Source organism: Pithys albifrons, chromosome 2, assembly GCF_047495875.1.
Source record: "Pithys albifrons albifrons isolate INPA30051 chromosome 2, PitAlb_v1, whole genome shotgun sequence".
Classification (NCBI taxonomy): domain Eukaryota; kingdom Metazoa; phylum Chordata; class Aves; order Passeriformes; family Thamnophilidae; genus Pithys; species Pithys albifrons.
Window position 1 is genome coordinate 33,378,427 of NC_092459.1, and position 21,286 is coordinate 33,399,712.

At 42.6% G+C, this 21,286-nt stretch overlaps 2 protein-coding genes across 2 annotated transcripts in view; one reads left to right on the top strand and one right to left on the bottom strand.

Moving 5' to 3' along the window:
- Positions 1 to 270: 270 nt before the first annotated feature.
- On the top strand, positions 271 to 4,890 carry RWDD2A (RWD domain containing 2A). The gene is made up of 3 exons (XM_071547837.1): positions 271 to 316; positions 1,304 to 1,522; positions 3,344 to 4,890. Exons 2-3 carry the CDS (start codon positions 1,325 to 1,327, stop codon positions 4,019 to 4,021), a joined length of 876 nt encoding a protein of 291 aa, XP_071403938.1. The 5' UTR covers positions 271 to 316; positions 1,304 to 1,324; the 3' UTR covers positions 4,022 to 4,890.
- Positions 4,891 to 7,369: 2,479 nt separating this feature from the next.
- Positions 7,370 to 21,286, bottom strand: part of ME1 (malic enzyme 1) — a 167,035-nt gene continuing 153,118 nt past the window's right edge. The window contains exons 11-14 of the mRNA XM_071548681.1: positions 19,221 to 19,363; positions 16,893 to 17,066; positions 10,252 to 10,350; positions 7,370 to 7,727 (exon numbers count right to left, since the gene is read on the bottom strand). Of these exons, the coding sequence (XP_071404782.1) occupies positions 7,569 to 7,727; positions 10,252 to 10,350; positions 16,893 to 17,066; positions 19,221 to 19,363 (575 nt within the window). The 3' untranslated portion in view covers positions 7,370 to 7,568. The remainder of the gene's footprint in view (positions 7,728 to 10,251; positions 10,351 to 16,892; positions 17,067 to 19,220; positions 19,364 to 21,286) is intronic.

Genomic DNA, 21,286 nt, shown 5'->3' on the forward strand with positions numbered 1-21,286 from the left:
CGCCACGTGGCGCCCGGGCCACGCCTGCCCCCCTCAGAGCCGCGCCTGTACCGAGCGCCGCTCCCGTCAGCATCCCAGGCCCCATTCCCGATCCCGACACCGAGCCCGCCGGGAGCGTCCGGGAAGGGACACACGGGGAGCGCAGCGGGGGTGTGTGTGACGGGCTGGGCACTCGGTGACACCCAGCCTTGCACGCCTTCGCTGACGTCAGGCGGTCCCCAGACCGCGCCCCCTGCTTTGGTTTGGGCTGGGGCGGAGTGTCTCCGCAGTGGCTGCTGCGGGTACGCGGCCTGGGTTCGCTCTGGACACTGTGGGGGTAATACAGAGGTGTTTTTGTTGCCGAGAAGGGCTGGCACAGAGCCAGGTCTTTTCCTGCTTTCCGCAGTGCCACGCTGGCCAGGGGCCGGGGATGGATGAGGGGCTGGGAGGAGGCACAGCTGGGACAGGGAATGCGGACCCACCAGAGGGGCATTCCGTACCGTGTGACATCAGGCGCAGAACATAAACTGGGGGAGCAAGAGGAAGGGGGCGCGTCTGGAGCGGTGCCATGTGTCTTCCCAAGCCGCCGCCACTCGTCCCATGTCCCGGCTCTCCCGGGAATGGCTCAACTCCTGCCCGCCCGTGGGAAGCACTGAATTCACTGCGTATTGCGCTTTGCTTGTGTGCGCGGCTTTTGTTTGTCCTATTAAACTGCCTTTATCTCAGCCCACGAGTTTTCGGGCTTGTCCCCTTCCCTGATCCCGCAGGTGGGGGAGTCAGCGAGCAGCGTGGGCTCGGCTGCTGGATGGGCTGAGACCGGGACACTCGGGCCCGGCCGCTCCTGCCCGCGGGTCTCCCGTCTGTGCTCTGCCGTCCCTGAGCCCGGCACGGCTTGCAAGGCTCCGCCTGGCTCTGTGGGGCACCGGGATGCCAGCCCTGCCCGGGGTGCCCAGCCCTTGCCGGGATGCTGAGCCCTGCCCGGGGTGCCAGCCCTTCTCGGGATGCCCAGCCCTTCTCGGGATGCTCAGCCCTGCCCGGGATGCTCAGCCCTGCCCGGGGTGCTCAGCCCTTCCCGGGATGCTCAGCCCTTCCCGGCGTGCCAGCCTTTCCCGGGATGCCCAGCCCTTCCCTGGATGCTCAGCCCTTCCCGGAGTGCGCGGAGCGCTCTTGTAAGGCACTGGCAGCTGCGTGCTCTGTGCCCAGCAGTGTTTAATCAAATTCTGCCCTTAGAGAACCGCGGGGCACCCCTGGTGGGTGTCGCGGTTGGTGCTAAACCTCGCCATGTGCCAAACCCCGGGGTGTGACTCCAGGCCTCTCGTTCCAGGCGTGTGTAGAGTGCAGCGCGATGGCTGTCACGGTAAAAGAATGCCTAGAGCTCCAGCTGCAGGAAGTGGAAATGCTCCTTTCGATGTTTCCCAAAAGAGGGGAAATCACTCTGGATGAGGACGCTGTGCCCACCATTCAGCGCTACCTGAGAAATGCTGATGGAGCTCTGCCCCCGCAGCTCGAATATTGCATCGCTGTTGATGTCGGGGAGGCAAAGGTAAGAACTTCCAGGTAGACGTGTTCATGTGTGTGGTTTTCTTTACTCCTTCCGCATGCACTTGAAAACTCTGCTCTGAAAAAGAGGGGGAAAAACCCACCTCTTTTTGTTTGTTTGGTTTTTTTTTTTTGCTGTTTCAACGGCCAAGAGTAACAAAAACGTCTTGGCTGTTATTTGAATATTAATTTGCTCTGGTCAGTAAAGGGTAATAGACTGGCACACAAGAACAGACACCAGTATCAGTGGCACACACATTCACAAGAGGCTGTGCAGTCAGAGTTCACTGGTTTACAGAGTTGTGTGTTTCAAAGGCAACGTTCCCTGCATTGGAACGCATCTGTTGGACTTCACACTCTTCTAGCAAATCATGCTATTATTTCTCTCTTCCACCCCTTGCCACATGTACTAATATTCACTGATCTGCATTTGAAATACAGCAATGTAAAAATAGCCTCAAATAGCAGAATAGCCAAAATAGCCTCAAATAGCAGAATACAATTAAGAGGAGTCACACAAACATTAAACCATAACCAGCCTATAAGTAAGGAAACCAAACTGACAGTATAAGGAGTGACAATAGATTATCAAATTGAAGAAAGGGCTACAATATGACAACTAAGTGATGTAAATACTTGCATAAAGAACACAGGTCTGAGTGTATAATAATGCAATGATTAGAAATTGAGAACAGACAAACTCAGCCTAGAAGCCATTTTCATCAGAACAAGGTTAATTAAACAGAAAAATTTACTGGGTAATGAGGTGGCCTCATGATTATTTGGAAACTTAGATACAACGTCAGGTATCTTCCTAGAATGCACCCTTTACCAGCCTTCAGAGGGAAGTTTTATCAACTGTGTAGGGAGGGCTTGTCCAGGAGTAGTGGATTTTTTCCTACGGCAGATTGTCAAGGAACTTGGATAGCTAATTAGTCATTTCATGATTAACTTCTCTGTGCGGGACTAATCATATGATTATACACTGTAGTTCTACAGGACCCTCAAGTGCTGAGGACACATAAATCCTCTCCTGCTCTTGGACCTGTGGCAGGGTTCAGTTTCTGAAGAACTGCAGTGCTCCATTTGAAGGCACTGCAGGAATAATCACGAGAAATTCAACAGCCTAGAACTCATAGGAGATCAGACAAGATAATCCAGAGATTTCCCTGACCTAAAATGCACATAAATCCTTTTATCCCCTATAATCCTGAGAATGCTTCCTCTTCATTGTGAATTCTTGCTTAAAATAATAATGCATAGAATCACAGAATGGTTCGGGTTGGGAGCAACCTTAAAGATCATCTACTTCCACCTCCCCACCATGTGTCTCTATGTACAGTATGACAATCAGAAACACTGTTTCATGTAACTCTGACAGACTCATAGTTCATCGCTGTAGCAAACACTGACCACATACTGAGACCACGCACTAGAAACATCCCTAGATATTACCTAGGGATATAACTCTAGTTATCGAGGGTAACTGTGTACCTTCGCCCAAGCCCCAGCATTAGTTCTGTGAACAGCAGAACACTCTGTACTGTGCTGTGTGTTACTAAGGTGTTGTGCAGGCCTGTAGTTAGCACCATAGCTAACATTTTGGGAAGAAATTTTTGGAAAGTGACAGCATGCTGCAACAAAAGAAAAGCAGACAAAAGAATGGGTTATTTGGACAAAAGGAAAGTGGAAGTAATTGCAGTTATTGGGATGCTGCAGTCTTAGTTGCATCTCATAATCTGCCTTTGACGGGAAAGAAGAATCTAGCACAGCTTCAGTACCTGCAGAATTAATTTTCTCTGTGTATGTGTGTTCTATTTTTAAGGTAAAGGTGGAATTGCAGGTACTCCTTCCTCATATGTATCCTCAGGTAGCTCCTCAGCTTTTTGCCAGATCAGATGCGCTGCACAGACAGCAACAGCTGCAGCTCAACACTCGTCTCGCTTCTCACATCAGCTCTCTGGATTCTGGTGATCTGTGCATATGTGAAGCAGTGCAGTGGGTGAAGGACAACAGCCTGCCTTACCTGGAAAACAGGAAGATCTCTTCTGAATGTGCTTCAAAAGAAGTCAGAGTTAAACAAACGTTGCATCGCATGTGGATCTACAGCCACCATATATACAGGCAAGAATTGAGAAAAAAGATTTTTGACTCTGCAAAGAAGTTAAATCTGACTGGCTTCTGCCTAACTGGGAAACCTGGTGTCATCTGTGTGGAAGGGCTCCAAGAAAACTGTGAGGAGTTCTGGCGTGTTATTAGATATCCCAGCTGGAAACATATTTCATGCAAGCATGTGGACAATATAGAAACAGAGGGAAGCATTGATAATCTTCGTCTTTTTCATGGTTTTGAAGACCTGCAATTTCAGGCACATGGGGATTATGGCCTGAGGAATGACTATCACATGGATCTTGGTCAGTTCCTAGAATTCCTGAAACAGCATCAAAGTGGACACATTTTTCAGATTTTATTTGGTCTTGAGGGCAAACTTTCAGACAAATAAGAGAAACTGTGTAAGGAGTTCTAATTTTGGAGAGGAACCAGTGAAATACTGTGCCCTACAGCTAATGTGAAAAGGGAAACTTTAACATCTGAGAGGATGGTTCAAATAAGTGTTCACTGATTTTCTAAGACCCTAGAATTGCATTTATGACTATTAACCACACCTCAAAGTGCTTGCAAGGTGATGAACATCCTGCATTGAGTATCCTGAAGTACATGCTCCTGTCTCCTCATCTGTACTGTGCTGTGTGTTACTAAGGTACTATTCTGGCCTGTCATTAACTCTGCATGCAGGTGTGGGATACCAAAGTGGCTGCAGTCACAGATGATCATGGTTTCCAATGCAAAAGCACACCCAGCTCAAGGAAGACTCACTGCTACATTCATGAGTTTATGCATCCAGTGTCCCGCTGCTTTGCATTCAAGTAATCCATTAAGTGCAAAGGCTTGTGTCCAACCACAGGATGAAGTTTTGCTTTTCAACAAAGAGCAGGAGAGAGGAGAAAGAAGCCCACATCACCTCATTTGTTGTAATGGTTTGGGTAATACCTGTACAATTATATTCCCAAAACAACTATTTTCACATTTATCTTCCTATCATAGAATCATAGAATGGTTTGGGTTGGAAGGGACCTTAAAGATCACGTGGCTCCGACTCCCCTGCCATGGACAGGGAGAGCTTCCACTACACCAGGCTGCTCAGACCCCCATCCAACCTGGCCTTGAACACTTCAGGAATGGGGCACCCACAGCTTCCTTGGGCAATCTGTTCCAATGCCTCACCACCCTCATAGTAAAGAATTTCTTCTCAATATCTAATCTAAACCTACTCTCTCTTTCCGTTTAAAACCATCTCCCCTTGTCCTGTCAGTACATGCTCTTGTAAAAAGTCCCTTTCCAGCCTTCTTGTAGGGCCTCCTTTAGGTACTGTAAGGTGCTATAAAGGTCTCCCCAAAGCCTTCTCTTCTCCAGGCTGAACAACCCCAACTCTCTCAGCCAGTTTTCATAGGAGGGTTGCTTCCCTGATCCTTTTCGTGGCACTCCTCTGGATTCTCCCCAACAGGTCCATGTCCTTATGCTGGGGCCTCAGAGCTGAATGCAGCACTCCATTTGGGGTCTCACAGAAGTGGAGCAGAGGTGAAAAATCACCTCCTTCAACCTGCTGATCACACTCCTTTTGGTGTAGTCCAGGTGTAGTTGGCTTTCTGGGCTGCAAGTGCACATTGCTGTGTCATGTTGAGCTTCTCATTGACTGACACCCCCATGTCCTTCTCCCCAGGGCTGCTCTCAATCCATTTGCCACTCAGCCTGTGTTTGTGCTTGGGATTGCTCTGACTCAGGTGCAGGACCTTCCACTTGGCTTTGTTGAACTTCACTAGGTCTGCACAGACCCACCTCAGGATCAAGTCTGTCAGGATCTTGCTGGATGACATCCTTTATTCCCTCCACTGTGTCAACTGCACCACACAGCTGAGAGTCATCCACAAACTTGCTAAGAGTGTGCTCAATCCCACTGTCCATGTCACTGACAAAAGATGTTGGAGCAGTGCCAGTTGCAATATCAATCCCTGAGGAATGCCACTTGTCACTGGTGCCCACTTGGACATCGAACCATTAACCACAGTTCTTAGTGACCATCTGGCCAATTCCTTATCTACTGAGTGGTCCATCCGTCAAATCCATGTCTCTTTGATGAGGGAAAGTGTCTGTCTGGTTATGTTACTGGTAATTTTTCATCTGCCCAACTCGGGGCATTTTATATTTACACTCTTAGGCCAAGCACCTTGGAAATGAAAATGGGTAATATGAGAGAAAATTTATTGTCTGTCTGTTTTTCCCTACATTACATAAGGAAATACATGTAAAATATAGAAAATAGGAAAAAAACCCCTCTGTATGTTATATGTAATATATTACATAAAAATACACATAAGTTTAAGAATACTTTCTATGTCAAATTACTATTGAGGGACAATTTTCCAGCTGCTTGTAAGAGGAAATGATACTACTGGTTCATTAGGCAGCATTTTCCTACAGGGTGGCATGCTGAAGGCATATTTAGATAGTGAGTTTTCCAGTTTATAATGAATGATGATATTTAAAGGTCATCAATAAAATATGTCATTGCAGAATGCTACTGGAAAGTCCCCAGCAGCTGTGCCTTGAAGGACCACCCCCTACTGCCTTCCACTTTGTGCTTGAGTGCCATAATGTGTAAATCAGCACCGAGCAGGAACAGCAGACTTACTGCTGAGCTGCAGAGATCTGATCAAATCTAAACCCCAGGCCACTCAACACCAGCTGTTTAAAGACTGTGTTTCAGTACACTCAGTAACTACAAAAATAGTAGATATTATTTTATTTCAAATAAAACTCAAGGAAGTGTTTTAATACTCTTCTCACAACAGCAATATATTGAAATGCAGAGGACATCGGTATTTCTGGTTGCTCACAAAAAAATGATGATTATTGTACATTCCTTCACTGTTTTAAGTGTAGTGTTTGACTGATCAAAGCTTTGGCCAAAAGCACAGTAAGGCAAAAATGGTTTAGAGATTCCCATTATGCAATGAGGCATAAAGTTCCTCTTCTGTTTGTGAATTCAGGACCTGCAGTCTGCAGCTGTGATGAAGCTGAGGAGCTGGACAAATAAAGGTAATTTTTTGTTTTTTAGAGATAAACTCGATAAGAGAGATTAGAAAGAAATAGATACTAAAAAAAAAAAGTTCAAGTACAATTTGTTTCCAGAACCATCCAGAAAATACATTACATTTTTCTTGGAGTGGCGATTGTTTAACAACTTACTATTCTTCAAAGCCTATTCCTAGCATTTGATACTCCTTTTTTCAAGAATGTGGAGTTCAAGCACTTCCATGAACTTTAGGTCAAACATTTGCAGTGTATCAGAACAGCAGTCATCTTGACAGGAGAACTAAATCTGTGAGCACTGACAGGACATTAGCTTAGCTAATGTGAAATGTTGGTGATGTTAAAATATTCTAATTCCACGTGGACAAAAAGTTCTACAGGTTCAGTTCTTGTTAGAAAATTTTCATTACACAGGAGTGACCAATAAGGTTTTTCTTTCTAAGGAACTATTCTAACCTTACAGTTGTTTAACGTTTGGGTTTTTTTATAAATAATAGGTTGACAAATTACTGTGACCTGTAGTGGATTAAACAGTCATCATATGCATTTTTTATTTCTCCAAAGTACCATTTGTCTGCCTAAGTTCCCTTTAGTGTTTGTGACAAAACTCTCAAGATACAGCCACTTATTTCAAAAAGATCTGTCAGACTGTAGCATAGGATATCTCAAATACAATAACAATTGAAATAACCAAACAATGCAAATTTCTCAGATTAATTTTTATTTTCTGAAGTATAATTCACAATTTCTTGATCTCAGTTTCTAATCAAATACTATGATTTAGAAAAAGTTTTCTGCATCTTAAAAAATTAGCTATTCTTAGGCTTCCTAAGCAGAGAGGATCTTAATCTTTTAATGCTTTTCACCTGTTGTTGGTTTGTTAAGTCTTCATTAAATATTTACAGTTTCACTTTCATGGCTTCCTCAGGCCAGGTATAGGAGTCAGCCACAAAGCTGTTGTACTCAGTGCTGTAAACCTGAGAGCGGATGAAGGCTTCTAGGTCCTTGGGCTGAGGATAGGTGGAGGCAGTGTTCTTCCTGTAGGCTTCCTCTGCAATCTGGAAAGATGCAGAATCCCAATTAGTGCTGGCAAACTCTTGGAGTATGTTTAACAGGATTTGAAAGTATGTATGTATGCATGTATGTATGGCCAGACTTGGCGAACGCAGATTTGGGCAGGGCTCTCCCCACCTGCCCTTCCAGTCTGCACAGTGGATGTTTTAGGTGAGGCTCAGCGTGCACAGAACTGGCCCCACCGTTTCAGTCCTGAGGTCCATCTGCCACGGCCGAGCGAGCTTGGACAGTGACAGGGAAGTCCTCGGGACTGTCACAGCACCTGGTACTGACCGGGGCTGACCCTGCTGAGCATCCAAGATGTGACAGGATGGGATGGCAGGGAGGCATTGAACTGCCAGAGGATGGTCCCCACTGAGACTCAAACTCAGGACCTTGGGATTCAGAGTCCAGAGTGCTCTCCTTTACACCACGGGACCGCCCACTTTAAAAATAGGAATTGGTCAAAATCAACATGAGACTTGGTCTTCCCATGTGCTGACAGTCACCTATATTCACACTGGACCTGGGCTAGTACACAGCAAATAAGACCAGGAACAGGATGGTGTTTGTATTTAATGGGGTCTGACTCATGCCAGTTTTGAACAGGATTACATGTCTTTGCTGTTACAAATCCAGTGCTCCTCACTCCTTGCCCAGTAGTATCTTAGATTTTACGGAGCAGTGGTGGATATAATATTCCACAAGTCCCAAGCACTGAGATACAATTTCTGCTTTTCTATCATCACAGTACCCTTGTTTACCATCTTCTCCAAAGCCCTGTAAGAAAAGTGTGATTTGTTCAAAGCTTCCATGCTCCCTGCATATTAGAGAAGTTTATTATTTGCCATAGTTTGATAATATACTTCAAAAACGTAAACTCATGAGAAAAAATTGGTCCTACACAGTGCACAAGTTCTAGGGATGGCTGGGAGAAATACAAATATTTGCTTGTTTCTTCCTCAGTAGACCACATCTAAGTGAATCAACTATGCATCACAAGTATAGCTGCAACAAAAATTAAGTTTAGAAGGGCTTGGAGCCCACTCAACACATCAAAGTAGCCTTTCTGGTCTGAAGAACACCTACTTGAGAAACATATCTTTAAGACTGGACTTGCTTGCAACTGTATGTGGCAGACTAATGCTCCTCTTGAGTAAAAGGGAGAGGGACTTCCTGCTCTCTTTAGCTCTCTTTAAAATACAAATGTTTTAGTTTGGTGAGAAGCTGATACCCAAAGTCACTGTATTTACATTTCTTTTCTAGGATTAATCTGACCCCCAACTCCATTTGACTGAGATGCACTTTGGGTGTTTATGTAAGGGCTTATCTCAGGTCTGTGCATATAATTATCATGGTTGAGTAAGATCTGAATTTTTACCCAATGTTTGGTATTCCAAAATATTTAGATAGTGTTACTCTTCTGGAGAAGGCAGATGCCATTGTTAAACCTCTTGGGCTGTATGAACCACAGTAAAAATTTGGAAGAATAAAGTTTCAGCAGAGAATAGGCGGAGAGAATCACTGGGTAGCATTTTCCTATTTTTGCATTTCATATAACATGCACAAGTAGAAGAGAAATTTCTCTGACTGAGTTTCTGCCCAACACACAGTCAGTTTGATTTTGCCTGAGGAATTCTGGTAACATTTTGGCATCTACAGAACAGAGTTTTTACATGACTAAGATGACATGAATTGTGAGAAGGATTTTTTTTCTTAAATATACCAAGTGAGTGAAGCTAGGAAAACTGTTTCATGCATGAGGGCTTCTTGTTACTCTTTCAAAAGAATATGAAGTAAGTGGGATTATTCACAGTAAGGTGATCAAAAAAGAAAACAAGAATTAGAGAAAAAAAGGTCACAGAAGACCAGCAAAAGAACTTCCTAAAATATTGAACCCTCTTCCTAAAAACATAATGAGGAAGGAACTGAGACAAAGGCATTTTTTGAAAGCTTCCTCTGCTCTCCAGGACTGCCAAATTTATTGGAAAACTGCAGGTTTAGGTCAGTTTCTGAAAATCCATCTTCATCAGCTCTGAATTTGCCAGTAAAAAACAACCAACCAATTATCTCCTAACCCAAACCTGAGCCATAAACAAAATCATCCCCTGTAGTTAATTATTTTGATAGGACAGAGTAACAATGGGAACAAGAGGGAAAAGTGTCTGGACATAGATGGGCATTTACTCTTCTGACAGACAACTGATAACCATGAAAGGCCAAAAGCCTTCAGCTGTGCAGTTGGCCTGACTGGGGCCTGGGAACCTGCTCCTGACTGGTGGACAGCACAGTCTGGGCTCTACAGACAGAGTAGCATCTGCCATAGTTCATAACTCTCCTTCTTGTATTTGGGATTACATTTACATTTATGTATTTAAATTTAATTAATTTCAAAACTGCTACATGTCCAATATTGGTTGATGTAAACCAAGTTCAACATGTGTGAAGGTATGTTAGTTGACCAAATCCAGCACTCAATTATGTAGAGCGGGTGGGAAGAAGAGAAGCCACAAGACTGAAATTACTTACCCTCACAGCAATTTTCAGTGACACATCCTGAATAGTGACTAATGGAGGGTAGAGACGACCTTCCTGTAAATTCTCCTCTGAAACTTGCTGAGCAATAACCTAGAAATGAAGCAGACATGTTTAACTTCACCTGCAGATTCAGCTGTAGCTTTCTATGACAGTGATCTAGTCTTTGGCAAAAAATGTTTCAGCTTTGGCAAATCAAACAGATACTGCTTAATCAACCAAAGCACTGTTTTTTTAGAACCAGCCTTGTCATTAGGAGTAGCTGCACAGGAACTAGAAATTTAGTGAGTTATGCCCTTTTCTCACTCAGATAATAACACACACTAAAGTTTAGAGTAAGTCCATGACACATAAAAATTAGCAAATATTTAATTGTGATATTAATTCCAGCCAACAAGCCAACAATTGTAACTGGGTCAAAGACTTCTAAAGTTCAAACCACCAGTTACTCTGACAGTCATCAAATTAACCTGTGCAGAGAACAGTTGGAACCCCCAAGTGTAAAATGCTCTGAATGAAATTACTGGTGTCTGAGTAGGTTTGCTGTGTGTCCAGCTCACACACCTCGCCTGTATGAGATCATAAAAGTCAGTATGGTCAACCAAAGAACAAAGCAAAATAAGATTATCCAGGGCCTTTTAAAGCCCTGCTGGTTGCTGCATTCAGATTTCAAAATAGAAGGTTTAATGTTAAATTCTGGCTAGCTGGGACATTAAAAACAAGCTGTTAGAATAGTCTGTCCACTGCAGTTGAAGGCTGAAGTGGGTCTGTCATCTCAACCATATCAAGTAACAAGAAATTATTTTGCTTTTTGCTTGATTTTTCACCAGACTAACCAGGGGAAACAACGTGCAGGGGTTCTGATGCACCTCTAGAGCAGCATCTCCCGAATATTCCTGCTTGGTCTTCCTAGCAAGACCGGAAATGTTTTGTTGCCACTGCCAGCAATGAACACATCAGGAAAGCAGAGTAAGCTGGAGTTGTTTTTTACTGTTTATTCATTGGCCATACGAAAACCCTTGTGTTACCACAGAGTGTGAGGATGTTCTGTGCAGTCAGGAGACACTGCTTGCACTGTTTGTGTATGGACTTCCTTCACAAACTTCCCCTATTCCCCCAACAGAGACCTTTCAAGAAGCAAAGGGCCCTGGCGCTGCCTTTGGGTCTAATGATATTTATGCTATCATTAGCAAAAAATCTGCTTGTCACCTGGGGACATGAAATAGAAATAGCCTTTCAGGGTGGATCCAGATGTGGACAGAAGAAAATCTCTGGTCTGAATAGCATCTGGTGGCAACATGTATGACCCACCAAGAGGTTCTGAAAACACCAGGGAAGTCCAGGAAACACTGAGAAATGCAACTGATAACATGGCCCATAGAGAAAGCAAGAAGTGGACTTCTGAGGGAACTTATTATGAAGATACTGGAAACAGAGCAAACTGTTTCCAGCAGCTCCTGTTGCATGTGGGAAACAGGACCTTCTGTACATTACTTGGAAACAACAAGAATGGTATCAGAACAGATGTCTGGATATCATCATTGCATCCCTTCTGGGAGAAGTAGGTAAATAGAACTAAAGTAACTCCAGGTTCAAAGACAGCCAAATGTCCTCTTGTGCGATCTAACCTAACCTGCTTGTTGGTAGGTGTGGTTAAGTTTTTCCATTTGGAGTGAAAATGCAATCCAGAAGAGTAATAGGAGATTATACTCTTGAGTTTAACAAGTAAACAAAAATTATTTGATTACATTTAAATCTGGTATTGAGAAAAAAACCTCTAGGGGGAGCTAAGAGAACATGAAATCTAGTTACTGCTCTCCATAACAGTAACTGGGTTATTTCAGAATGACACACAGCCCTTTGATGTGCACCTGAATGTGTAAAGAAGAGCTTACAACACGAGATCTGTGATGTCAACAGCTTAACGGGGCCCTGCAGGAAAGATGAAATCTGAAGAAGTAACAGCAAGCTGCTGTTAGTGTAATGCATCACTGAAAAAAATAGTTCAGGAGTAATTATTTTTGTGATGTGGTTGATAGAAAATAAGACAGAAAATATTTGGGCAGTGCTCAAAGTGAGAGAGGTAGCAAGCTCAACTGTATAGATGCCATGCTCTTCCTTCTGACATAATCCTGTAACACCATTAAAAACTGCAAAACCGCAGAAACAAGCATTTTTCTTCATGTGGTCATTCAAAAACACTCCTTGAGAACATTAGATCAGTGACAGGAGAAAACTGATGAATCAACATTTGGAATTATTGAGAAATAAGAGGCGACACAGCAAATGTAATCAAACCAATATATGAATCCACAAGGTAACCCTGCTCTAAGCAGTGTGTGGGTTTGCTCCGCATACTCCAAACAAGAATGGAATAGAATCAAGAGGGGTATAAAGAATAAAAAGGGTGATCAAAAGGTTATCTTTTGTACAATGAAACAAAGTAACAAACTTGGGAGAAAAAAGAGAAGACTGAAAGAATATGCAAAAGACAACTCAAAGTGAACATTTCTCATGGTGCTATAGGGAAACCAAATCATCAGACAGCAGAAAATATTAAGAGCGGAGTTTCTTTTACACAGAACTCATAATTGTGATACTAATTGCCAGAAGACATTTGAATGTATAAACGCTTTTAAAAAGCCACTATGATAATTTATGAAGGAGAAATCCACACAGGGATAAAACATCTAGTACAGGAAGGCCATACAGTACAGGCTGCCAGAAACAGAAGCCATTTCAGCAGAAGGATCACTCTATTTTTCCCTTATTTATCCTCTTTTCCTCAGCTTCTGATAGTGATTACTTTCACAGGAAGATACTGAGCTGTTTGGATCTTAGGTCCAACCCAATATGGCTATTTTCATGTTTTAAATTTTAATTAATTCAAGTTTTTAATAGAAAAAATTAGCTAAGCCTTATTGCAGAACCTAAATGAAAGGCAACCAAGACAAGACAAATGACATACAGTAAGTGGGGGCATCTTGGTTTTTGGAGGACATGTTGTCCATAATGAGAAGATTTAACAGGATTATTTCTGAGGTAACTGTGGATCACATATGCCAAGAATATTTCATTAGTTCATAATTCTCTGTCTCTTTTGTTGTGTTTGGTAGGATGTAGCAGAAGAGGTAACATCCCTTGTCATCACAGGGCAATTGCCTGCAATTAAGAGGTATTACAGCTTACAGTACCTTAGATTTATCATCCAAAATCAAAGTTACATTCTATTTTACTTGGCAAGAAGAAAGAACATTGAAAGTAAAATCTGTTGCAGTTACAATAAGCTATTTGTGACTTCTATCATATTTAATTGGAGAGGTGGCAAAGCAAGAAGACAGGAGGGGCAGACATGCCATCTGGGCTGCTTAGTCTTTGCAATTTCTTTTTTTCAGGTAAGCTATCACTACAGTGTAAGAAGGTCTGTCTGCTCAAAATGCATGGTTTGGGTCCTTTAAATTTAGCAGCATCTTGGATCCTTCTATTTCAAATGAAGAATACTCAGCACTATTCTAAAGCCCACATGAAACTATTCTGATTTTATCCTTCCATTTAAAAAGCCAAGAAAACAAACCAAAAGAATCACTTTTGCTTTTGCTTTGTACTGTCATTTCATCTAAGGGCCTATGCAGCCCTCCCAGCCTTCACACCCCTGACACCTCTTCTGGCAAAGACTCCTCTGCCATCCAGGAGCTGTTGCCATGCTCAGTAACCAGCTGTAGCTCACCCAAGCCCAGCCTCTCGCTGCCTCTCACACGCATAAGGAGACCAAGCTGTAAGGCAAGTGGCCATCCAGGGAGCTTGCCACCACCACAGATTTTCTATGCAAGACAAAAAATACATTTTTACATTTCAGACTTCTCTAGGAATTTTACTATAGGAAGGGAGTTGTGTAGCAAAACTTTTACCAAAAAAAGAGTCCAGAGAGAACCTCTACCTCAAGAGAGAATTTAAAACTTTCACACCATTTCTGACACTATTTTACTTCCCTGTTACGTTTCTTTGTTCAGAACAGATTTTTTTTATTGACTTAGTAGACTGTCACTTGAAACACAGTTCAATCCACATATGTGCCACCTTCCATCCATCACCTCTCTCTATATAGGAACCATGTCACACAAACCAAATTGAAGTAACTTCTACAATGAAGTAAGAAAACTGTAACACAGCAGTTCTGACTGGGAAACAAGGATCACTATATCCAACTGAAATTACAGGGAAGGATTTAAAAGGGAGATATAATTATCCAAAGACTTAGGAGATGGATCATTGCCCTTCTAAGATGGTTAAAACCAGTGGAGACAGTCTGGGCTTTTCACTAATTTTAAAGATGGAAATTGTGACCGTCTTTCTTACAGAGGGCAGGCTGCTGGCAAACTTTTCTAAAGATGCCATAGTATGCACCTTAAAAAACTTTTCAAAATGCAGCAGGGCAGCGTGTGAGTGCCCACCCTTTAAGAAAACTTCATATGACATACTGCCTGTCATAGGATCACACTGCCTATCAGCTGCCCTTGAGTGATAGCCAAGAACCATTTTCTTCCCTTTAATCCATGAAGAGGACAGAAGGAACAAGAATCTGAAATGCAATATCCCTTAGAGAAGCTGCAGGAGTTGAGTCAGGCATTCCCACATCTGCTAGTTGGTGCAGCTTTTTTTCATTTTTCATTTTTGCATCATTCTCATGTTTTAATTTCATTGCTTTGAGCCTTCCTCTGCATGCTACCTACACTATTCATGTATTCCCAAGTGTGCTTACACAGCTTCTTTGAAGACTAGGATGCTGCACATTGATGAAATTCTGTGGATCATCATAGAATAGATTGGGTGAGAAAAGACCTCCGAGATCATCAAGTCCAACCATTGGTCCAACTCCAGTCCATTTACCAGATCATGACACTCAGTGCCACGTCCAATCTCAGTTTAAAAACCTCCAGGGATGGTGAATCCACCACCTCTCTGGGCAGCCCATTCCAATGCCTGATTACTCTCTCCGTAAAGAATTTTTTTCTGCTCTCCAACTTAAATTTCCCCTGGCAGAGCTTGAGCCCGTTCCCCCTTGTCCTATTGCTGAGTGCCTGGGAGAAGAGACCAACGCCCACCTGGCTAGAACTTCCCTTCAGGTAGTTCCAGACAGTGCTGAGGTCACCTCTGAGCCTCCTCTTCTCCAGGCTAAACAACCCCAGCTCCCTCAGCCTCTCCCCATAGGACTTGTGCTCCAGTCCCTTCACCAGCTTTGTTGCTCTTCTCTGGACCTGCTCCAGCACCTCAAAATCTTTCCTGGTAAGAACTGGACTGTGAACCTAGGTCAGATAGAGCTGACATTGTAAACTGAGGGCTTCTTCCTTATTTCCTTACCCTTTAAAAAACCCAAAAGCATCAGGCTTTCAATTACTTTGAATGGACATGGTCAGACTAACATGCACTGCCCAGGGTTTTCTAATCCCTGAACCTGGATTATTTCTGAGCAGGATGCACTTGGGAATATGTTCCTGGGAGTTGAGTAGCCAGGACCTTTTACAGGGATAACCCTCATGCCTGTGGATCGAAGAAAGCTGAGTCCTGTGAGGCTCGTTACATTGATCTTAGTACCAGCCAAGAGCAGGACCAACAGAAGCAATGGAGGAGACAGGAACTCCAGGACATTGAAGAAAGAGAAGAAAGAGTCAGAGGCAGGAGTGCTAAGGGTGCAATGACACTGTAGCAGATGAGCAACAAAGATGCTGGACTCAGAAAACCACAGAAACTTCAAATTTTCTTAAGTGAGAAACAGCTGCAGAAAGACTGACTTACTGTTTTGAGGGATATTTTGTCTGGTGCCAATTTATTTTGTTTCAATAAAAGATTCTAAAATAATAAAGGCCAGATTCTTCTCCCACATGTGCTGAAGATACAATCCTGTGCACTTGTGATAGATACCACCATGTAAGACTCTGGATGTGAGATTTGGAACAATCACTGGAAGTAGGTGGTGAATGGCTCCCAGAACCAGAAGTGTTGGCTTTCTGTTCATCTCTTGCCCACTGAGTGGACATAAAGGAGAACATATTGGATAACATCAGATCAAAGATCATAAAAGCTGCCTGACAAAAGAAAAGAACCAGTGGAGAAAATGATAGGAAAGCAAATGGGAAGAATAACATGGCATTTGTGTAGAACTGTGGTACAAGGAACCACAAGGCAATGGAGAAATTCCACCTGTTGACAAGGGAGGTCCACAAAAATAATGCCAACAGGTCTACTCAGTAAAAAAAAAAAAAGAAAGAAATTCAGTCTATTTTTGTAAGCAAAATACACACACATGAGTCACACCAAAGCTACTAACATGAATAATAATTCCTTTCAATCTAAAATCAAACCTATGTGCCTGTGCATGCAAACTATAACTATGTGCATTTACCTGTGAAAATGCAGTACTGAAGTTTATGTCAGATGACATTAGGCCAAGTATTAACTTTTTAAAAATAACTTGTTCAAATAGGATTTATAAAAAACAACACACCTTGCATATAAAGGCCTTACACAGGAAGCAGTATTTTTCCAATTTTAAAGATAAAATTTAGCTCTTTCTGTTTAACTGCTCATTAATACTAAGTTACTAAATAAAGGAATTTAAATAATTTTGAATACAGTACCTCAGCAGTTGTGAGGAATACGTCCTCATCAATATGTCTCATTCCACATGAAATAACACCAAGAGCAACTCCTGGGAACACATAGGAATTGTTACCCTGTCCAGGATAGAGAGTTTTTCCACTTGGAAGAGTCACAGGATCAAAAGGACTTCCACTGGCAAAAATGCCACGTCCCTAAATTGTAATGAGAAAGCCAAAAAAAGCAGGTTAGTTGAGAGATTGCTGTTGAAATATTTCACACATCTTCTAAAGGTCCCCCACTGTGGAAGCTGGGTTTCATCTATTTAGTATCTTTTCTGAGGGTCTTACAGCAATTTCACTGAATATGAGCAGTAGGATACTCATCCTAGTGATCACTGATGGTTCTCTGTGAATGTCTGAGGTCAGAGTGACAGCTGCCTTATGCAGGTAAGAGCTATCCATACAGCTCAGAAGGGGAGAAACTGAAAGGCAGCACTTGTTATTCACTTTGTGTGTCCATGCCAGAAGAAGGGCACATGGGAAGCAGGTATCCATCTGGAGCTGTAAAACCCAAAGTGGACAATACAGACAAGGTAGCAACGGGTAATGCTACTGGATTGTTTTTCCCAATAGCAAAGCATCCACAAAAATGACACTGAGATGACTAAGTGTTACATTTTTGGGTGGGCCAATTTCTGTGGAGCTGTGGACAGGCACAGATCTCTGTTCTTCCCAATCCTGCATGTCAGGCCCTTGAGTCACTCCACAGCTCAACAGAACAACAGAGGGGCAAGATGTGCCCCAGGAACATCATCCCATGGTGCAACCTGCAGCACATGTTAAATGTGGGACCTCCTCTGCCTGCACCTTGTGGTTCCCCACTGAGCAGGGTGGGCACACCAAGTCAGGCACTGCACTGATAAACCATGAGAATGTTCCCCAGTAGATTTTTGGGTGATGCCCAGCAAGACTGTGGCTGACAGGGCCCAGGCACCATGCCCAGACTTGTGCATGCAGGCAGTGTAAAGAGCAGCCTGTTTGGGGGAATTAGAGAATTTAGTTGTACGGGTGCAAATTACACCATAATGCCTGTCCTGAGGAAAAGAGAACTGGCTCTAACTCAGTTTGTGCTGTAGCCTGTGTGGGACCTTCTGGTGCTGCTCAGGGGTGGCAGGAGAGGCACCACAGAGGTGACTCACCCACAGCACTGCTGGTTCTCCCCACATCATTCCTGATGCACAGGGAGAGAGAAGCAATCTCTGCAGTGTGGACTGAAGAGTGGAGTGCCACTGCAGAGGCTCCTGGCACCTGCCTCACTGCAGAGGGGCACCCTCAAATTGAAGCAGTGAATTTAGATGGGGAAGAAAAGCCAGCCTTTATTTATGCTAGAACTGCTTAAGTGATAAATGTCACTGTTAAATACTTCAGAGGCTCTTTGTATCAGAAATACCTATGCCTGTTTTAGAGAAATGGAAACATGCATTTTAAAATATACCACTGTTACTACCCAGCTCTTCATAAGAATATTCTGTTTGGTTTGGTTTCATGCACTGTTATCATGGCCAGCTCATTATGTGTTTTGGTGACAGATCAAACACTTCACTGTGTCTTTTGCTCTGTGTACCAGATGTGGTTACCCACACCATAACCAGCCCTTCATGTCGGCTGCACCCCTGGCACCTGCACTGTGCTGTAATTCCCTCTGTGCCCTGGGGAACAGACACGCTAAATTTGTCTTTTAAACGCTGTCAAACTGTCCTTCAAACTGCTCTGCATTTGACAAGAAATCCAAACACAATTCACTAAGAAACACATACAAATCAAGTACTCATACATTTCAACTTTTAGACTGAATTACAGGATAACATGGTTATTAGCATTTCTATAATACAATAATAAATAAGCAAGCATGGTTCTCTTAATGTTCACTTACATTTCTACAACAGAAATCTTTGTAAGAGGAGTCAATTACCCCAGTTCTAAATAAAGAATGATTTTAAAGACTCTGTTTTGTGTATTGAAGTATTTTCTTACCCTAAAGAGTATTTATGAAATCTCAAATGAAAAGTATGCCACTGTGTGTATATATTCCACAAAAAGGGTACAGTCAAAAACAGGCAAAAGGCTTTAATGATTGATGGCTACTGATGCTTCAGTTATAATAAAGGTTATGAGTCTTGCCTGACAACACTAAAAGCTATTAAATGTTTTTATGAGTGTGCAAGCATGCAGTGAATTCAGTGCAGTTGTTTTGATAAAATCTGAAATACATGTTACTTAATTTAACTCATTTTATCTATGCACAGAGACATGATTAGTACTTTCTACTCCACCCTCTGTCCTCCTCCCATTTTAATATTTGGTTACCTCTGTATATTTGTAGCACTGCTCAGCAGTGCATTCTGCTTTGCTGGTAGGATTGCTGAGAGCAAAGATTATAGGACGTTCATTTAAAGCAGCCATATCCTGAAGGATTTGTTTTGTAAAAGCACCACCAATTGCAGCAACTCCTAAGGAAGAAAAGCACACACATAACAGTAGGCAAATGAAATTACTTCAAGGTTCTTGTAAAAGAACAGAGCTCTTTTTACTGCCTATCTCCCTCTTCAAAATGGAGTTCAACCTTTTTTCCTAACATGTGATTAAAATTAAGTTTTGTATAAAAGATTTTGCAACAGTGAATCTTTGGTATTATACCTAACATAAGGCAGAACCTATTTACCCCTCTATGATTTGGTGAATTTCTCCTTTCACTTTTCTGAGGCCCTTTATATAAAATAGAAATCTATTTTCCAACCTGCAGGTTAAGCCCAGTAAGGAACAGATAGATGCAACTGTGGCTCGTGAAGTCTTATTCAACAGACTGGATAGTTTCTCCCAAATCCAGTGTTTCAGATTTCAGTCTTTTCTGACATGACAAGTAAAGTCTCTGCTGAGCTGAGCTTACAAATAATCCCAGTTTTGAGTCGAAGCCTTCCCTGACAGCAACAATATTTTTAATATATCCCTTTTCTTCCCACCAGAGACACTTTTCTATTCTCTATTCTGTCCACACTTATAAAGGCTTTTCACAGAACTGAATGCCAGTCTTGCAGGATGAAAGCATCTAACTTAGGTTGCATTCTGCTGCACTGCAGACATGCAGCCAGTATTATATCTTGGACCTCAGACACTTCACAACCAAAAAGGAGTGTGTGAGATATTTTTGAGATGCCAGCTGTACCCATGTTTCTGACTAATCCACGAGAGCTGAGAATCCAAGGATAAGGTCCTTCATCCCCACACCTTCAGTGAAAAACAAATAAACAGATCTTGGAGTAAAACTAAGCATCTTTATTTTCCAGGAGGTCCCTCTCACCTAACTTGGAGAAAAAGTAGTCTCCTTCTTTCTTAGAGCACCCAGTGCCTGACACCCCATTCTGCTTCCATACAGCATCTGAGTTTCAAAAGCAGGGAAAAGAGCTCGTTTTCCCTCTCTTGGGGGACTGGAAAGGGATTAAAACCTAGGCTGGGAGAGTCTGGAACTTGGATCAGTACTGTAACCTCTTGGCACTCATGCTCAAATGAGCGTCCCGACATCAGCCAGTCTAAAAGCACAGCTTGGTTCATGCCTGAGGAAAGCACAAGGTCCTTGGAGGGAGGGGAAAGGGGCCCTTGCTTCACAGAGCTGGCTGGAAGGTCATGCTTCAGGATTAACATTTCTTTAAGATGCCTCAGAGTATTTTCTGACTGATTCCACATGAAGTATGGTATCATCTGTCTCACAGTACTATTTTTTGCAATTCTGAGCTTTCTGTCTTTCACCTTCTATGAATGGACAAGGATGCTTAGATGCAAAAGCTCTGCTAGACCAGCTGGATGTTGGATTAACAGTCATGGCAGTCATGATTTTGACCCCCTCGTATAAGAGCCTGTTAGCTACCTTAGTTTCTGCTCCAATCTTCAGTTGCCAAATGTTTGATGGTTTCTAAAACTGCTTGTGGAAAGCCAATATTAACAATGACAACTATCTTAAAATACAAAGTTAAAACAAAAGTCTCCTGATACCCTGGGGAAGATACTGAATGGTAGTCACTGAAACCAAAAATCCCCAACATTAATTTCCGTTGCTGTTTCTGATGGAAGAGCCTTCATTATAGAGAACTGATAAGAGAAAGCGACCTTGAGGGACAGGCACATAGTTTTATATATAAAAATGACACACAGCAAACATCCATATTTCATAAGCAAATTTTCCCTAAGCATCCACACATCTTTATCATCAAAAATCATCACAAATCATTTAATCTATTCTGTTCCTCTAGCTTTTTCAGCCTTGTATTCTACTAATTAAATTCTCCAGATCACTTAGGCTTTGTCCTATAGTCATATCTTCCTGTAGCATAGGAGAAGATAAACTTCATTTACCTCATTGTCAAAAGCAGATTTTGCTG

Bases quoted from the DNA above. Each gene is read 5' to 3' on its own strand.
- RWDD2A (XM_071547837.1), top strand. From the start codon at position 1,325: ATGGCTGTCACGGTAAAAGAATGCCTAGAGCTCCAGCTGCAGGAAGTG. The intron at 1,523-3,343 runs GTAAGAACTTCC...TCTATTTTTAAG, and splicing joins TTGATGTCGGGGAGGCAAAG to GTAAAGGTGGAATTGCAGGT.